The sequence below is a fragment of the Leguminivora glycinivorella genome, chromosome 1 (assembly GCF_023078275.1).
Source record: "Leguminivora glycinivorella isolate SPB_JAAS2020 chromosome 1, LegGlyc_1.1, whole genome shotgun sequence".
NCBI lineage: Eukaryota > Metazoa > Arthropoda > Insecta > Lepidoptera > Tortricidae > Leguminivora > Leguminivora glycinivorella.
In genome coordinates, this window is record NC_062971.1 from 13,825,280 (window position 1) to 13,845,135 (window position 19,856).

The 19,856-nt window shown below is 35.3% G+C and overlaps 1 protein-coding gene across 1 annotated transcript; it reads left to right on the forward strand.

Moving 5' to 3' along the window:
* The first annotated feature begins 321 nt into the window (after positions 1 to 321).
* Positions 322 to 17,999, forward strand: LOC125227262. The gene is made up of 2 exons (XM_048131526.1): positions 322 to 381; positions 16,675 to 17,999. The coding sequence occupies exons 1-2, from the start codon at positions 359 to 361 to the stop codon at positions 17,684 to 17,686; spliced, it is 1,035 nt and encodes a 344-aa protein (XP_047987483.1). The 5' UTR covers positions 322 to 358; the 3' UTR covers positions 17,687 to 17,999.
* Positions 18,000 to 19,856: the final 1,857 nt, after the last annotated feature.

The following is a 19,856-nucleotide window of genomic DNA, read 5'->3' on the forward strand; positions in this document are numbered from 1 at the left end:
TAAAAAGCTAGCATTCTGGTTACGCAAGCCAATTCACCATTATGTATTAAGGCAGTTAAAATGGGCTGTAACTCTTTCCAAATATAATTTTAAATAAAGTATTTCATTTAGTATCATTGACAATGTTTAATCTTCTGGAGCTATCTACTGTAAGCTTATAACATATTGTTTCCATACCTTTTGCGTGAGATATAACCCTACAAGTAGGTATATCAACGAACTCCAAAAATATCGGATTTGAAGACTCGCTTCTGCTAACGCTCCAGCTCGGCTGTATATAAGACTAGCTTCGCCCAGCGTCGACATCATAACATCCCTGGCTGTCAACCGACTCACTATCGTAAACAGCACCCATGTAATGAGTGGACAGCGCGCAAACAGGTCAGTGGTTCATACTTAGTTGCCATTTTACATCTTTGTATCTAGGAATCGTGGATAATTGGATAAGGATTTCAAATTTTATTCCGGAAGAAAATATTGTTTTGTGAAAACCAACTGGATAAAACGCGATTAGTCGAATGATTAACTATATAGAATAATTGATTAAAAAATGAAACTTAACTTTTTAATTTTTTTTTAAAGAAAGATGGAAAAATGCACACCTGCGAGTGACCTTTTGGACTATAGAGGTCCTATCAAAATGGTCACTGGTTCAAGGCCTGCTGAAGGTGTAATTTTCTCTATTTCATCCTTTAAGTTAAAAAATTGTAATAGGTATCGTTCTCAGAAGTTATTGCTTGATAAAAAAAATGTTAATAATATATTTTTGGGGTAACAAATATTTCAATAATTTAAAACAACCTCTATTGAATTTATCTTTGAAAAATCAATGGTTTACAATATAGGTTGGTTTAGAATAAATCAATGGTTAATATAGGAACAAAATACTAATAAATTTCAGAAGTGTAAATAATTATTAACTTGATATTTACTGCCGATCTCATTTTTAGGGTTCCGTAGTCAACTAGGAACCCTTATAGTTTCGCCATGTCTGTCTGTCCGTCCGTCCGTCCGTCCGTCCGTCCGTCCGTCCGTCCGTCCGTCCGCGGATAATCTCAGTAACCGTAAGCACTAGAAAGCTGAAATTTGGTACCAATATGTATATCAATCACGCCGACAAAGTGCAAAAATAAAAAATGGAAAAAAATGTTTTATTAGGGTACCCCCCCTACATGTAAAGTGGGGGCTGATATTTTTTTTCATTCCAACCCCAACGTGTGATATATTGTTGGATAGGTATTTAAAAATGAATAAGGGTTTACTAAGATCGTTTTTTGATAATATTAATATTTTCGGAAATAATCGCTCCTAAAGGAAAAAAAGTGCGTCCCCCCTCTAACTTTTGAACCATGTGTTTAAAAAATATGAAAAAAATCACCAAAGTAGAACTTTGTAAAGACTTTCTAGGAAAATTGTTTTGAACTTGATAGGTTCAGTAGTTTTTGAGAAAAATACGAAAAACTACGGAACCCTACACTGAGCGTGGCCCGACACGCTCTTGGCCGGTTTTTTTTTGTTTAGTATATTACCCGTACTTAAATATAAAAAATCTATAATACCTATTTGCCTACTAGTTTGATATCAAACATTTGCGTTGAGTACTTTATACTTAAATAATTACCTACGTAAATATATTATATTCGACACTAAATATCATAGGTGCATTTTAACTAGATATTAACTTTTTAATATATAATACAAATCCAGTGAAAAAGAAATCCCGTTAAGTTTACACAAATTTGGATGTTTGACTAAAGCGTCTATGACATATCGAGTTTGAACTTTTTATTGCTATTTCTTCGCGTCGAACTTGTTAATCGTACTTCAAGGTGCAAGTTTATGCACCTTCCTTTCAGTGATTTTTATTATTCGGAAGTGACTTAGAGTTCGTCTAAATTTGTACGGATAGAAATAGGAATTACTCCATTTAATATTCTTAGCATCGTTTGAAATTGGTGCAAAACAAAGATTTCAATTCATTTATTTTTTAATATTACATATATTTACAATATTTTAGATTAATTTATCGATCGTCAAGTGGGAAATAATTTGATTATGATAGGACCTATTTTTGAGTAGAAATAAAATTATGAAGTAGCCATAAAATTAAAATATAGTCACCTACAGTATACGCACAGTTACATTTTCTAGAACCTATTTACAAAATGTTTCCATGTTGTCTTTGTGAAATACAGCATTTAAGCGTGGATCAGAAATCATTTCAAAGTACAAATCAAAACTTTGCGTTATTTTTTATATTAGTATTTGTATGTAGGAAGGTAACTAACTGATTACATATTTTTGGATACTCTGGAATAGTTGCTTAAGTAAATATTTGTGCTCCGTATTTTTTAAAAGCAATATTAATATCATCATGCTTCTATTCGCAAAATTGAGTTATATGTAGGTATAGGCAGAGTATCTACGTGAAACTACTAAAGTAACAGTGCCATTCTTAGCAATTAAGGGGTTAAAAGAAAACGAAATAGTGATATTGCAGTGACATGTTGCTAGCCCATCGCCCATAACATAATTTAACCCATATCCCATAGTCAACTTCTAAGACACCCAAGGCAAGAAGGGGCAGTGAAATTCTTAATCCGTCACCACACGGGCCAAATCATATAATTGAGATAGTTTACACTGAGTTGATATATAAATTGCGTTAATAATATTTATTTCTATTTAACAATACATAATAAGTAAAAACAATAAAAGCCTTATTAAAATTACAAACTAAAATTAAAATCTAAACTTATAACAGTTATAACTTATAGAATACAATCCATAAATTAAATTTTACCTACCCGATATTATTATTTCTATGAATATGCCTTTAGTATACATAGGTACTAAAGAGATACATAGGAGTCGGTATCATTTCTGATTGATAAGGGATTTGAGGCAACCCTTGTTATATAAATTATGTCAGTGGTCTAAATAATATTTGTTGTTTGATCATGATCATGAGGCTAATTTTATTCGGACTTACTTTTTGATGTCAAAACGATGTCTAAATGGTGCCATCTTGTTTCACCCTTGCGCCTCGCTCGCGCTAAAATGATAAACTAACCTAACCACAAAATTAAAATTTTGAAAAAAAAAGTCCTGATTGCGACATAGTGGTCCGATTTATCATGAAACATGGCTAAGAACACTTCCGACTAACTCAGCTTTCAAACAAAAAAAAAATCTAAATCGGTTCATCCGTTCGGGAGCTACGATGCCACAGACAGACACACACACAGACAGACAGACAAACAGACAGACACGTCAAATTTATAAGCTTATAACACCCAGTCGTTTTTGCGTCGGGGGATAAAAAGCGAAATGCAGGCGCGAATCATGAATAACAGTAGTTTGTATATATTGTATTATTGTTAAGTAATTAAGAACCTGTAAAAGTATGTTGTCATTTTTTTTATGAGATGGTCGCTTGATGGTAAGCGATCACCGACCAATGGCACTCGAAACACTGGAAGGACAGAACATAAACCTCCCGCGTTTTGAGCACATATTAAGGGGCTGACAACACCCAATTGCGAAAAATTGATGTTACTTGCGCAGTTTTTTTAAGACAAACTATCAGTTTTAGTAAGGCAAGTAAATTATATGTTATTATTCATTATATTTCAACGAACATAGCCGTTCTCGATACACGATTTAATGAAATCGGCTTGATAGAAAAAATTGCAAAGATTGGTCTCGAGTGTTGCCATTGGGTGTTGTCAGCGTCTTAAGATCATTTATAACTCTATTTAACTGATGGCGAAGGTCTACTACCTACGGTTTAACTTTATTTGCTTTTTGTAGGTACCTAAAATAATAAATAATAAATACTTAAGCGCCATAAAATACTTAAGCACCTATAGCGTGTATAAAAAAATCTAGAACATGTATTTGTTAATCCGCGAATATATAACGAGCAAGTCAATCAGTGCTAGGACTAGGACTGTTCTAGATTTTGATTAACGGGCATTTTCGCGAAAAAAGATTCAAAAACTTTTTTTTTCTAAAATAGGTAAATTTAATGTTTTTCCTACTCAGAGTCACGAGCCCTTATTTCGATCCTACTAGGTAAAAAAAGCGTCCCAAATTTATTTTTTCCACTTCGTTACCATTTTTCAAACACTTTGTACAACGGTTACAAAGTGGAAAGTATGTAAAGTAACAGAAAATTTTGGGACCGTTTTTTTGTCTCTTTTTTTTGCCCTAGATCGAAAGGGTTCGTGATTCTGAAGTAGGAAAAACATAAAATTAACCTACCTTAATTTTTTTTTTGTGATTGTTCTTGCGAAAATGACCTAACATGGATTTCTGCAAAGTAACGCCTGATTCCATCGATTGTAGCGTGTATGTAGAGTCTACCTATGAGAAAATTAAACAGATTAAGTAATAAGTACCTATACTACCCATAGTTATGAATACTTTCAATAAATAATAAAATAAGAAAAACATAATGAATTATTAAGTAAGGATCTAATCGATCATAATAAATAAAACTATTGCTTTGGGGTTTAGCATTAACTCATGACCTCAAGTCGCCTGTGATTGATTCTAGTGTTGACGCGTAGGTACTCTTACTTGTTGAATTAGAAAAGAATAGAGTTGTAATATTTGCATGCATTAATCCACACTAATATTATAAATGGGAAAGTGTGTGTGTGGGTATTTGCAGAATTGGGGACCCCCAATTAGCGTAAATCGTTAACAAAAATTAACTCATCATCTCAACCTTATAATATTTATTTTGTGAAGGTAAAATTTTAATAAGAATATTGTTTTTGTGTTAATTACATAAACATTAAGCGATAATCTACATTCAGAATGTGAAAAAAGTAATTTTTTAGACAGATTTCAATGCTTTATTGGGGGTATGAAGCATTCGCAATTTTCGAATTTGACGCAAGCAAAGCCGCGGGCAAAAACTAGTATTATATCTATTGCGATGCAACGTGACAACGTGAGCTTTGTATGGGACCATGAACAACGAGCATGCAACAAGTCTCCCGATTCTGAAAATTGCGTAACGAATTGAAAACAATCAACAGACAACGCACTACGCACATTTCCCGACTGATATCAAGAATGTAACAACATTTTACAGCATATTGCATTATACAGTAGGTATCTCTACATTTTTGTTGATATATGTTCTTGTAAAAAGTTAAAAGTTTATATATTAAATAAACTAATTTTAATTTCATATATTTTAGATTTGTTGGAAGTGATTATTTCTATCGAGCGAATTCAATTTCTTAGATATCTCTACCTTACTTTTATAATACTAGATAAAAATAGTCATAATTAATTCATGAAAAACTATGCTATACATGCCTATAATACTATGCTAAATATTAATAACCAAACGTACTTGATATAATATTTATTGTCAATCTAAATATCCGAATATCCCTAATAATTAGACTTGTATTGACCGGGATATACACCGTGATTACCTTTATGAAAATAACCGTGAATCATTCAAAACTTTATCCCTAATAATATCAACACAAAAACATATTTACTTTGCGAAGAGGACCACATCTAATATTTATATTGTTGTATGAATTACCTACTTGTAACTACAGAAATAAGAATAGGTAGTGATATTTTGTGTGACAATTATTTGTCTTTTATGCTTTCATTTCATTTTTATACTCATATTCTATTCTAACCGCTGGTTAGTACCAAGGTACCAAGTACTAGTAGCTGGTTGGTAGTCCAAGTACTCATAAACTCTTCGTAAGAGCATAAATAATATATCTATAGTAGGGCGGTATAGGTAGGGATATCACGCAAAATAGGCGCTGGATGTTGAGTTGCGGAAAATCGCCTGAATTACAAAACAATGTAATAAGTACGATAAATATAACCCCTAATCCCAAAACGAAATAAGACCACGGCACATGCCTGGATTGCCTGGTGATGATGATAACTTGAATAGAACTAGCCATTTTATTTTTAATGCCTCTCTCTAGATTTTCCTACACCTACAATGGAGAGTTCCCACATGCTATGCAGTCATAGAGACAACACCGAACCCACTCTCAAAGCATTCCAAATATACTCCTTTGTCACCAAACATTCACGCAGTCACTGACATGGACATCGCAGAGGATTCCAAACAATCAAAACGGTTTTATTTAAATCTATTTATGGATTCACAAAGAACTTAAAGAACGCGTACAAAAGTCAGAACTTATCAAAACTATTTTTCTTACCCCCGACGCCAAAACGACGGGGTGTTATAAGTTTGACGTGTCTGTCTGTCTGTGGCATCGTAGCTCCCGAACGGATGAACCGATTTAGACTTATTTTTTTGTGTCTGAAAACTGAGTTAGTCGGGAGTGTTCTTAGCCATGTTTCATGAAAATCGGCCTACTATGTCGCGGTCATGGGTTTTTCCAAAATTTTAATTTTTCGATAAGATTTATTCACCTACTTTTTTTAAACTTTAAGGGTACTTTCAAGCAGAATATTTAATAATAAAACTACCGTGAGACACTGACATATTAAACATGTAAAATCGGGTAACTCACGTAAAATTGTCGAAGGTCGCTCGACATGTTTTACATGTTTAATAAGCAGAATATTATTTGCTACGATGTATTTGATATCAACCAATCGTGTTCATTAGCCCATACTGCCCATAGCAATGGCGGGAATGAATTCAACTTGCATAGCTGATTGGTATATAACAAGTAAACACACCGAGACCGAGATAAAACATGTGCTGATGCAGCTATGTTAGATTCGACGCAATGAATGGCCTACAACTGTGACGTGACACCACAGTCACCATACACCCTTATTATGTGACTAATTAATTACCATGTGACCATTTTGTATAAAATATTGTTACCGAAGTGTATTATATATATTAATTATTATAATTATACTCGTACACATACCAATTAATGTATAGTATAAGAAAAAAAATCTATTATATCAAATTCAGCTACTTAAAGTCTCTACATTTTGAGGTAGATAAGTATCCAAGGTGCCCTTTCAAATATTTGACACCAGCGATTCGTTTCCTTAGGGAATCTTGGGGACTCCTAAGATAATAATTCGGTGACGAGATACAATTAGACGTTTTATCAAATTTGCATAACTACAAATTTTATCTCTTTCCCCTGAGTACGGAAAAATATTACCTCTAGAACCGCTGTTAGAATAATAGCGCCCATTCAATCTAAAGTGGGCAACCACAAAAAGAACATCGTTTCAATTATCAAAATCGTGAACCAATAACAAGTACAATTATTAGGTAAGCTTATATTTTTATGACAACGCCAGATTTGTATACTGTTACTTTTTGTCATCAGTATTCCAAATCGTCCAAAATATTCCAATAAAAAAAAAAAAAAACCCGACCAGATTTTCATGAAACGTTGCTAAGAACTCTCCCGACTAACTCAGCTTTCAAACAAAAAAAAACTAAATCGGCTCATCCGTTCTGGAGCTACGATGCCACAAACAGACACACACACAGACAGACAGACAGACACACACAAACAGACACGTCAAACTTATAACACCCCGCCGTAGATTAAATACAAGACAACGAATCACTTCCAAATCCTAAGGATTTTGAACCGGATGGGTAAATATAAGACAGAGTGGGGGAGAATGATAAGAAATTTTCCAACAAGAAACAAATTGTACTAAAATTTTTCAACCCTGACGGACTCCACTTATTTTCCCTTTTCTTTAAGTTTTTGGCTAGAATTGACATTAAAAATTATGATATTTTTAATGTTATTTTTTTGGTTTTAATTACCCAAAATATCGAATGTGTCATAATTACCCCCACTGACCCTATCTTTTCCAAACTGTAATATGATCAGATCAATAGTTAAACTTATACGATTGCCGTGGAAACGCTAAAGGTCCACAAGTCCTCATACCCTTACGGTTAGGTTACTAAACGCGATAACTTGTAAATTACTGATCCGTAAATATAACCGGAAAACTTATGAAGCTTCATGGACGGTCCACCTTTTCTTTGGATATTGATAGTTTGCGTAAAGTGAAAGTGGATAATAATTTATGACTCAATTATTTTTATTTCATCTTTTAAATATCGTCATATCTCAATAGATTTAAAAGAAAACCTTAACATGTTATATAATGAAACTTTCCTCAAGAATAAGTGTGTTCAGTATTTTTCACTTTATCGGCTTTATCGCGAACACACACACACATATAGAGGCACACAGACAGACGCGACAACTTTCGCGACGCAACTTTCTTTTACTATAATTATAATGTGTAGTGATTGGAGCGAAAAAACACTTTTCTGGAATTAGCAAACCTAATAGTTATCAATCAATGCCCCTTAGTCTATGAAGCCTTTGTGCAAATTTTCGGCTTTTTAAATCAACATCTTCTGCCTCCGCATTAGGGTTGAAATTTTGAAAATCTCATACAAACCTAAAAATTCAACTTTCAGATAAAAAAAAAATTTCGGCAGTATTATGTTTAGTATATGTTATTGATACATATCATTATGAGAAACTACAAAAAGTTGCGAAAGTAGCGTCAAGAATCGCCAAAGTTTGTCTAGTTTCAGTACATTCGCCAAAATAGCCGCTAAAATACTGAAAATTGGCGATTTTTAACGCTATTTTCGCAATTTTTGGTAGTTTCTTGTAATAATATGTATCAATAATGTATACTGAACATAATACTGCCGAAAAAAAATTTTTATCTAAAAGTTGAATTTTCAGGTTTGTATGAGATTTTCAAAATTTCAAACTTATTGCGGAGGCAGAAGATGTTGATTTAAAAATCTGAAAATTTGCACAAAGGCTTCATAGACTAAGGGGCATTGATTGATAACTATTAGGTTTGCTAATTCCAGAAAAGTGTTTTTTCGCTCCACCCTATTCTGAAAAAAAAAACATTTAGTTTTTTTTTCTATTTGCAACCCTAATCTCACTCACAACACACTATTACTTTTTGAAAATAGAATAGATGGCAGAAATTGATGGAACTAAAATAGTGACCTCATATTTTTCTTTAAGACAAACTTTATAAAAATTGCTTACGATAGGGTACTTTCCTATACTTAGAATAATAGTTATTTACAAAACTTTTCCCCTCACTATAGCGAGAAAAGTCGAGGCGTCCAGTCTGGCTCTTGTCGTTGTTTACGCACTACAATACGCCTTTTTTGTCTGACAAGTTCATCTCCAGGAAAACTAGAAAACAAATAAATATATTTGGTGCGAGTGAATTAAAAAAAATCTTGTTGATAAGGCAAGCATTTTTGCAACAAACTTTAGTTGATCATCATTTTATTATTTGTAAATAAAAATAACAAAATAATGTACTACTAAAGTTTGTTGCAAAAATGAGGTCAAATATCATTTAACAAAAAAATAATATAATCAATCAACAATCAATACCAGGTAAAAGTATTATTAAATGAATTATTTATTATGATCAACATTTTATGCTGACGCTACCGCGAAGGCAAATCTCAAAAGGCAATCTTTGAGCGTCATTAATGTATCATGCGTATTTGGTCGCACGTCAATGAAACTTATATTTCTATCCCGCTCTGCAAAATGGCCGTCAAAACAAAGACTGAATTTATAAATTATCTTAGAAAATATTTTTTTTCATGTACTTACGAGTGAAATGTGATTCCCTGCGATTTGTTTTTCCTTTTAGAATGGTTTGTGCAACGCATAAAAGCACACGAAAGCATTTTGGTTACGTTTTACCAATAAAAAATAATTTATAATTTCCTCACGTCACACGTCTCACGACATCCGATGCGCACGCAGTGCCGATTGCAACTGAAAGCAATCAAGCTCCCGGAGCTTGATTTTTGAGGGCCACATTTGAGTGGCGCGTCACCTATCTTCCGCTATTTTACTTTAATCAAAGGTAGGTATGGATTTTATCCAAAAATGTAACTGGGTGAAGTTTAGAATAGGTAGCAAGCCGCCAGTACTTAGGTTATGTAATGTATTTTCATAAGTTATGTAATGCGAATAGAAATTGACGTTTTACTTCACAAGTTCCTGTTAGAGCATCAAAATGCCGCTGTCAATAAGGCGTGTACACTTGAATTACATCCCTTGGTTGACATTCTATAGCCTCAGCTGAATTCGTTGGTTCTTAATATAATTTAACAGTAACAATTGTGTGGAATAATAACCTGTAATACATAACAATCGTTTTCTCAAACTTGCAATGAAATGTTCATTCACTTATTCAATATGGCAGCCTCGTAGGCCTTTGCCAATGACAAGTGTATTACATAGATATAAAAAACACCGATGTGTGCATGTAAGTGATTAGGCCTTCACGTTGCACTGGAGGATAGCTGGAGCAGCAGTACAAAGCATGATGGCGGCCGGGACCACGAACTGCCGAGTGATGTCCATAGAATTGGATATTCGCATCTCCAAACGAATTCTTCACCAACTGCACCCTTTGCGTAGGCTATTAACTGCATAATATCCTATCAAACTTATACATTAAACAGCAGAATGCAAAAATAAAAAATACATATTTGAAGAACGATCCGCCATGTTCCATGGATCAATCGAAAGTCCCAATGAAATGTTGTCATTGTCATTACGTACTTCAAATTAGGTCGGGTCTGGTTCGTTGAGTGAGGATGATATGTTGGCCGCTGTACACATGGGGCCAACGGTTGGAACAACCCTTGGTGAACCCCTTGGCCAAAACAAGAGTCGCTGTTTACACATTGGTGAACCAATCACTTGGCATTGGCCCTTCATAAAAGATGGACGTAGAATGGAAAAGGCTAGGTAATTCTAGGTCATTCACGTTGTCAGAAAAATTTAATTAATAAATAATAACCTCGTGATAAAATTAAATTATCTGAAATATTAACAATTTTTTGAATATTCTGATAAGCACATTTATCTTTTTTAGCCAATACATTAAAGATTTGCATGGGTATTGTATTTCATAAAATCAACACTATTATTGGTATAGATAATCTTATTATTTTCGTAAATCTTTTACTACTGTCCTCTCTGACGGCTGACGACAAACTGAATGAGGCGCCAACGTGTGAACGCAGTTGGCCATTGCCGTCAAGATCCTTTGATGTGTGGACAAAAAACCGACACTAGTCGGTTGGCCGGCCAGCGCTAGCGCCAACTGCCAACATACGGCCAAGTAGCCCTCTACACGCTTGGCCAAGGGGTTCCACCAAGGGTTGGACCAACCGTTGGCCCCATGTGTACACCGGCCATAATGGAATTTCATAGAACTGCAAAACGTTTTACATAGACGGTGGAGCCTCCTATTAATTTCTACTCTTTTTTGCCAGACTATAATGCGGTAAATGTTACCGGTTAAAACGTTATCTTAAACAGATTAAAAAAAGGTTAAGCGCGGAAATGAAATAAAAATATATGTTTCCTCGGATTTATCAAATATTTTATCAAGAGCTTTTTCAAATTTCAAAATGAGTTCGGACAAAAGTGATGTGGATGTGGCTTTAAAGTGTAGATACACCTCCAGAATTGCGAGCGGAGGCAGAAGTAGACGTGAGTAACTTACTGCCCCCAAAATCCAAAGTAAGATATATGACGACGTATGAAAACTTCTTAAAATGGAAGGTTTTCAAGGTCAGTTTTTTAACCTATTTCATTGCAAGTTTGAGAAAAGCACTATAAATTCTTCGCCTTGAAAAGGGCATACAGGCTTCGTATCACTATCCGGCTGAGCGTAGCGAATACCTACTCATCGTGTAAGCCCTTCTTTCTTCGTCTTCGTCTGACGTAATGTACTATTTCTTCCTGTCCCTTATCAAAGACTGAGGATCTCTACAGCATGCATAAAAACAATACCTGTAAAAACAATTTCTTTCAGCAGACTGTAAATATTAGTTTTACAAAATAAAATAAGTGTTTGCAAAGTTTTCTCATATATCACAAGAAAGTATTAAAATCATCTGATTACGCGTACATTACTTTTACTTATTTCCAAGTTATTGAGTTTGAAAGGGAGTATATAGCTGACAGCGCAATAATGTTATAAAAATATTGGCCCAACTTGGCTCCGTTTAGAATCCCTTCCAAGTAGGAAATATTACTACTTAGGGCCGGTTGCATCAAACCATCTGTCCAAATTTTATTGTAAGTTCCATAAACGTCTGCTGCGTGACGATGATGTGTTTGTCAAATGTAGTTGATGCAACTGGCCCTTAGAGTGTCATATAACTCATGCATAAACATAAACTGAATACACGACTTGCCACATATGGCCAGTGGCCACTAAATCTAAGCGCAAAGTTTACTATGTATTTTTTCTATACTACCTTTCAGAACCTATATGATTTTAATAATTACAGGAACGCAGGTCTATTACTCGGGGGAGTCAGACCGTTAATAATAGAAATAAATATCAATAGTGTTTAGCTTATCAACGGCTTATAAACTGAAAAACTTTTTTTGTCAAGCTACTTGCGTGGGCTAGCATAGCACATAATTACTACGAACCGTAAAGAGGGTCCGAAAAAAAAACGGTCACCGTTAAATTGTCCGCACACGCTGCCATTCGCAGTAAGGTGTAATTGGCTAGTGACAGTCGAGATGAAAAACATACATTTTGTTTTATTTTTCATACAGTATACAACGTGTTTCCGGTATCACTCAAAACCTCAGACACCCCAACAGATTTTTATTTTTTTAAACTCATCTAGAGTATTCATCTTTTAATCTGATGGTTACTTTTTTTTAAATTGAATTTTACTTGACTTTTAGCTCTACTTGACTTTTAGCTCTACACTCAATAAAATAATTGCTAACTACCATCATAAACCATAAAACTATTTATTTGTGTACGTTACTGCAACGACATAAGGTTTACCAATAGACAGCTAAGATGTCATTGTAAACCACTTTAAAGCTTTATCACAGTAAACTTCAAATTGGACAGGTAATCGCAGTAAGCAAATTTAAACCCAATATTCAGAATGACAAGGTTGTAATTAGGTACGAGTTCAATTTGTTATGACTTATGATAAACATTAAGATTAAACTGACAAACAACGTCAAACTCGTAGCGGAAAAAATAATCGCCCAAGTAACCAGCCAGTGTTAAATAAATAATAAAATAAATAAATAAATAAATATTGGGGACATCTTACACAGATCAACTTAGCCCCAAACTAAGCAAAGCTTGTACTATGTTGTATTGTATTAATACCCTAAATACTGAAAAAGGTAAACAACCTCTAGCAATGCGATATACACAATGTTGTATTACGAATACAATAGAATAGGCACGTAAAAAATAACTAATCATACTAATTTAAATAAAAATATTACCCCCATCAAGATATAGCTCAATCGATTCTACTCTCGATTCTGAACAAACGGTTTTCAGGTTTTTAGTGTTAAGTGAAACACGGTGTATATTATATAAATCCAGTATCATCGAGCGGGCATTGAAGTGGTAAGGATAAAATTATTACCTAATATAATATCTCTATAGGTGTTGGTAAGCGTAGGTACATTTACAGGAAAAATTGTTTTTAAGTTTAGTGCGTTTCCACATTATTCGACCCGATATCGGATGTAGAACCGATATCCCATAGATGGCGCCATCTTGGATTTTTTCCATTGAAATCCTTCCGACATCCGATATGGGATCGGATAATGTGAAAGGGGACTTAGGTACACGTGCTTTGTTAGTTGCATGTGTCTTACTAAGTAAATAAATAAATAAATATTATAGGACATTCTTACACAGATTGACTGAGGCCCACGGTAAGCTCAAGAAGGCTTGTGTTATGGGTACTCAGACAACGATGTATATAATATATAAATATTTATATACATAGAAAACATCCATGACTCAGGAACAAATATCTGTGCTCATCAAACTAATAAATGCCCTTACCGGGATTAAGTAAGTATATTAAGTAGGTACAGCGGATTCGTAGAATTTTGGAATTAGTTTCTGATGTCCACCTACACTTGAGATTGTGGCTTAGGATGTGTTTTTAGGAAGTAAAGAACATACGAAGAATAGTTGCTCTTTGGTAAAGAAAAACATCGCGAGGGACTTTCGGAAAAAACTCGTTACCTGGGTTAATTCTGAAGATACAGGATAAACGGATATATATGTGGCGTTCCAGGTCTAAACGGTCCTTATAGTTCATCTGCAGTGTGCAGTGCAGTAACAAAGACTAATTTCGCTTGTAATTTCAGAAGAAAACGTCCGTGTCCTTGCTGTATTTACTTAAGGACCCTCTTGTCATGGAAAGCTGCATATAAATAATAAATTAATATACTTATTACAAATAGGTACTGTATTACCAGCCTAGTTTCGGTCGAATCGTATTGATGTGCAACACAACAACTATTAAAGGCCGGCAACGCACCTCCAACACCTCTGGTGTTTCGGGTGTCCATGGGCGGCGGTGATCGCTTACCATCAGGCGACCTGTCTGCTCGTTTGCCTCCTATCCCATAAAAAAAAAACAGTTTTTTTTTATCACGTAAAAGTGAGGACGTAGGCCTAGGTAGGTTGGCATTTGGCAAAACTTGACGACTGACGTCCTTCTTTGAGTGTGTGGCCTCTCAGGGTAATTATCTAAGAAGAAAAATATTGACAACTCAAAATAGCCGAAAAGTATTACTGTCTACGAAAATTGCTAACAAAGTTTAGTTTTGCATGAAGTTTATTTTACTACCGTACCCACAGACTACCGTCACAGTATTCTGTGACAGGTTAATTTCACGCATTACTTCATTTCAAGAAGTACAAAGAAAACAAAGCTCATTCTAATGAGGTCTTAGTAATGTTTGTTTAGACGATGTGGATTACTCCTCGTTTTCTTGCAGCACTTTAATATTCCGATAGCCGCTATTGTCAGCGAGTTCGGCAAACAAGCAATGTTGACGTCTTTTGAGATCGACCTGCTTATTGTGATCGGGAAATGTTTTCAAAATGGCACATGACGGCATTCCGCGACAGGCTTGGATTACTGCCACAGAATAAATAACTTAGTACTTACGTACAGAAAGGATACTTCCTACAAAACCGAAGTTTAAAAGCGGTCTAGGGTCGAATCGGCACGATCCTTTTCGATTGTTCAGGGTTGTCAAAATCAAGTAATTATCTAGTTGCGGTAGTGCACGCAAAGGGACGTCAAGTTGTCCCAACCCTAATAATTGCTACAGAGCAATGCGAGGCGAACGGAGCCGGAATCACCCTATCAAGACAGTGTGACAGTGTCCAATCACTGTCACTGCTATAGATCTTGTTAAAGGTTAAATTTGATAAATCTGCGCGACATCGTAGATGACACGCGTAGGTAGCTATACCTAGTCACCTACCTACACAAATTTTACGTACCTACTTAGTATACTCCATTTCAACCACGAAGGCCCCGTAACACTAGAGCATGCCCTTTTAGTACAATAGGGTCTACGTATTTGTAATGGATTAAGTATATTTATTTATTATTTTAAACAATTTCGCTATTTTAACAAATCATAATTGTAGGTACCTATGTAAGGATGTAGTAATAAAGTTATATTATAAGGGCAACAGGTACTTATACATCTCCTGGGTCATGTCTTTGTTTGCCTTCAAAGTGAAAAAAAAGATGTAATTAGTAATTACCTAGTTATCCTAAAATTATATAAAATACTACCTATAATTTATTTAACCAAAGGCCCCACGTGCACGAATAAACGAAGAGCTTCTAGCCACTCAATTGCTCTAGAATTCTCGTTGGACTGTATTATCAAGTAAAATAAAGGTGACAGCTGGTAACTAGAGTTACCAAAAGCAACTGTGGCTACTTCCTACTAGCCGCGTACTAGCGTACCTATGGCTGCAATAATACATAACCAAAATCCTAATCCATACTGTTAACGCCATGACTGGCAACACTGTCCAGGACAGCCAACCTCCGGTCACCCCGCTGATTCAATGAGCAGCGGCCAGCGTCACTATAAAAGCAAGGTGCACGGCACCAGCGGCCCTTCTTTTCTAACCAAAATTCTCTCTCCGTTACGTGTCCTAGACTAGAACCTCTCACTGTACTAAAAATCCATTAAAATGGTAATATTTTAAACCTGTTTTATTTAATGTCTGGGTTCCGGCTCAAACACATACTAATATTACTAATATTATAATTATAAATGGGAATGTGTGTGTGTCTGTTTGTTTGTCCATCTTTCACGGCCAAACGGAGCGACGAATTGACGTGATTTTTTACGTGATGGAGAATGACATAGGCTACTTTTTGTCTCTTTCTAACGCGTGCGAAGCCGCGGGCAAAAGCTAGTACCTACATAAACGGCTACTAATTGATACCAACTTACTCGTACCTACACTTTCCTATTTTGAACAGTCAATATTAGGCGATAAGTATATACTGTAGACCCTTGAGAAACCCCGACTCGAATTGACTCCATTATGAATCTAATTTAAATAAATCTGTTGCCTTATACAATACTTAATATTTTTTCATATTGCGCAAAAACAGGGTACCTATTTAGGTATGTACATATTTCGAATTGGTAGGGATACGTTAGTCATGAATAGGTACCTATACTATCTATAATATAAAAGCTGCTATGTGTTATGTAGCTTTGCACTGTAGGTACCTATCTGCTTGCCATTTGTTGAACAACGTTTTTTTTATTTTTGCAGAAGCATGTTGCACTACTGGCTTCTGGTGTCCTGGTTTGGCTCAGCAAGCCTGCAATACATCAACGTCGGGCCCACACCAGACACTCTCTTAGCCCCCGGCCTCTCAAACTTAAACGCCCACATCCCATACGTCAACTACTACAGCCTTTCGCCCCAGGGCGATTTCAACGTGCAGAACGACCCCATCGATAACGCGGACGCCTTCAACAGATTTTATCCCAGCGGGGACTATCCTCCCGCCGATCGTAAACGACGAACTATTAATGAAGAATCAAGAAACTGGTTACCAAATCTACTGGACAGCCAAAAAAATACTGAAACCGAAGAGAGAGCCGTTGTACCCCAAATAAACCAGGAGTCCATCTCAGACAACGACACGAATACGGAAACCTTGAGCCTTCGGAAAAGAAGCTTTAGCCCATGGGGCGGCAAGCGGGCGGGAGGCGTCAAGGTCGACCAAATGTGGACCTGGAAGCGCGCCAGTCGCAGCAGAGAGCCCAGCATGCCCAAAAGGGTGCGTTTTAGCCCCTGGGGAGGCAAAAGGAGCGGTCAAGTAGTATACCACCCCGGCAGTAAAGTCAAGAGGGTAATTTACTCAACTTCCATACCGGCGCTCACGAGGATTTTATCCAACTATTCACCCTCTGAACTACCATCAGATATGACGGATTACCGATTTAGGCCAACATATGAAAAGAGGCACTCAATCAAAATTCATGGTATTAGCCCTCAATCAGACCACGTACGCGAAGCGTTACCGTTTAAGAACTATCTATCAGCTTTACCACCCTTATTTAAGCCTGGTCATCCATACGTGGACTTGAATTTGAAAAATGACGGCAAGAGAAAGGTTATATTTAGCCAATGGGGAGGGAAGCGAACGGCACCTATAATTGGACCTATATGGACACCAGCTCTAAACGACGTGAAGGAGGCTACTTTAGATGCCATTATACTTATCAGGAATAATAATATTGATGAAGCCAAACAAGAATCGACGAAAGGACTGTAAAATGGAACAACTCTCATTTGTAACTTCCGGACTACATACTACCTAAATAACTTCTTTCTTAGAGGGATCGTGATCTTTCAAATGCTTTATATAGGGATTTATCTAGCTTGGTATAAAACAACATAGTGCCATAATTAAATTAAATTTTAGCAGATTGACGTTCGGGAGTTACAAAAATTGTCGTCGACAAAGGCTGGGTTTGTCGATTGACAGCGAACTGAAAAATGCACTAAGTCAACATTGTTAAGGTGTCGTATTATTATACTTATTTATTGAGCTATCTTGTTAGAAAAATAAAGAGAATAATTAAGTTGATGTTTGTTTTAGTAACCTCAAATGTTATGTGGAAAAAATGCTTGAATAAACATCTCAGTATTCCCAACCATTTAGACATATTGTTGTCTTTTCAATAGAGCTTTCTGGTAAGATTTCTATAAAGAAAAATAAGCGCAATACACACTAATGTTCATGTTGGCTAAATCTAATACTAATATATGACCAGTGTGACTACAGATGTAAAGGACGACCACAGATGGGTATTGGTTATTCTATTCATACTATGTCGGAGGCCAATGGGGCTTATGCTTACCATAATCTGCATGTTTTATTTACAGAGTTATCTATATGTAAGAGAATTTACACATCACAGGCGTCCAGTGAGAAAGCCTTCAAAAAGACCTTATAGATTTTAAATCAATAAAATGGGATAAGACAGAGCTGAAAATGATGGACCTTTTGAAAGAGCGTAGCCGTGTTTGCATAGAAAATCGGCCCTTTCGCCAAATGTTCACTGTAATTTTTTTTTAAAGAGCTCTCGTGACAAATATTATTTACTGTAAGTTTGAGGTTTCTATCTTTTTTATTTTCTGAGATATGATTTTTTTATTAATTTACATAATATCCATTTTTTTCAACATTGGCTAATGCGATTCACTTGAACTTTTGGGACAATAATATACATGTAATGACTCACATGTTCTAGCAATAATATTTAATAGTGCCGAAAAAATCTTGGCTTAAAGTAGGAAACAAATCTTCAGTATTTTTTTCTCGCTTTTTAGAAAAGCGACACCTATAGTTCTTTGTCAAGTAATTGCTTATATAAAGGCCCGCAATATATATTTTTTTCAAAATAATCCAGGAGGTACTTCATACTAGAAAATGGAATAATAAAGGATACTACCCATGCCGCAAACGAGCTACACAGTAAATAGGTGAATTTTAGTCGTAATACCTTTATGAATGCAATCTTCCAGTACCAATATTGTTAATAATAAAGAGGTTTGCGACTAAAATTCACCTATTTACTGTGTAGCTCGTTTGCGGTATGGGTAGTATCCTTTATTATTCCATTTTCTAGTATGAAGTACCTCCTGGATTATTTTGAAAAAAATATATATTGCGGGCCTTTATATAAGCAATTACTTGACAAAGAACTATAGGTGTCGCTTTTCTAAAAAGCGAGAAAAAAATACTGAAGATTTGTTTCCTACTTTAAGCCAAGATTTTTTTCGGCACTATTAAATATTATTGCTAGAACATGTGAGTCATTACATGTATATTATTGTCCCAAAAGTTCAAGTGAATCGCATTAGCCAATGTTGAAAAAAATGGATATTATGTAAATTAATAAAAAAATCATATCTCAGAAAATAAAAAAGATAGAAACCTCAAACTTACAGTAAATAATATTTGTCATGAGAGCTCTTTAAAAAAAATTACAGTGAACATTTGGCGAAAGGGCCGATTTTCTATGCAAACACGGCTACGCTCTTTCATAGGCTGTAGCTAGAGAAAAAAGCAACATAGTGTAGTGTGTAGACAGTCTGTCATATTGTCAAAAGCATTATCTTTAAGAAATTAGTCACATGATGCATTCTCCTTCTTGCACATGAGAATGTGCCAGGAGAAGGTGCCTAGTCAAAGTAGCTATGAGGCTCATGAGTATGAGCCAAGAGCACTCAATCAAGTATGTGAAAAATGTGACAATGATTTCTAGGGTCCTTTCTTTCCTGTTTATGTATCCTCTGGAGATGAAACATAATAATATAGTAAATGTAAAGCTCACATTTTGTAAAGACAAATTTCATTTAAGTTCCTTTCATTTAAGTAACCTTGTTCATGGTGAACCAAAGCATAATCAATTAATCAAATAAACAGCAGATATTTT

Excerpts from the sequence above, each read along its gene's own strand:
- LOC125227262 (XM_048131526.1), top strand. The coding sequence starts at position 359 with ATGAGTGGACAGCGCGCAAACAG. Across the intron at positions 382-16,674 it reads AGTGGACAGCGCGCAAACAG|AAGCATGTTGCACTACTGGC; the intron begins GTCAGTGGTTCA and ends TTATTTTTGCAG.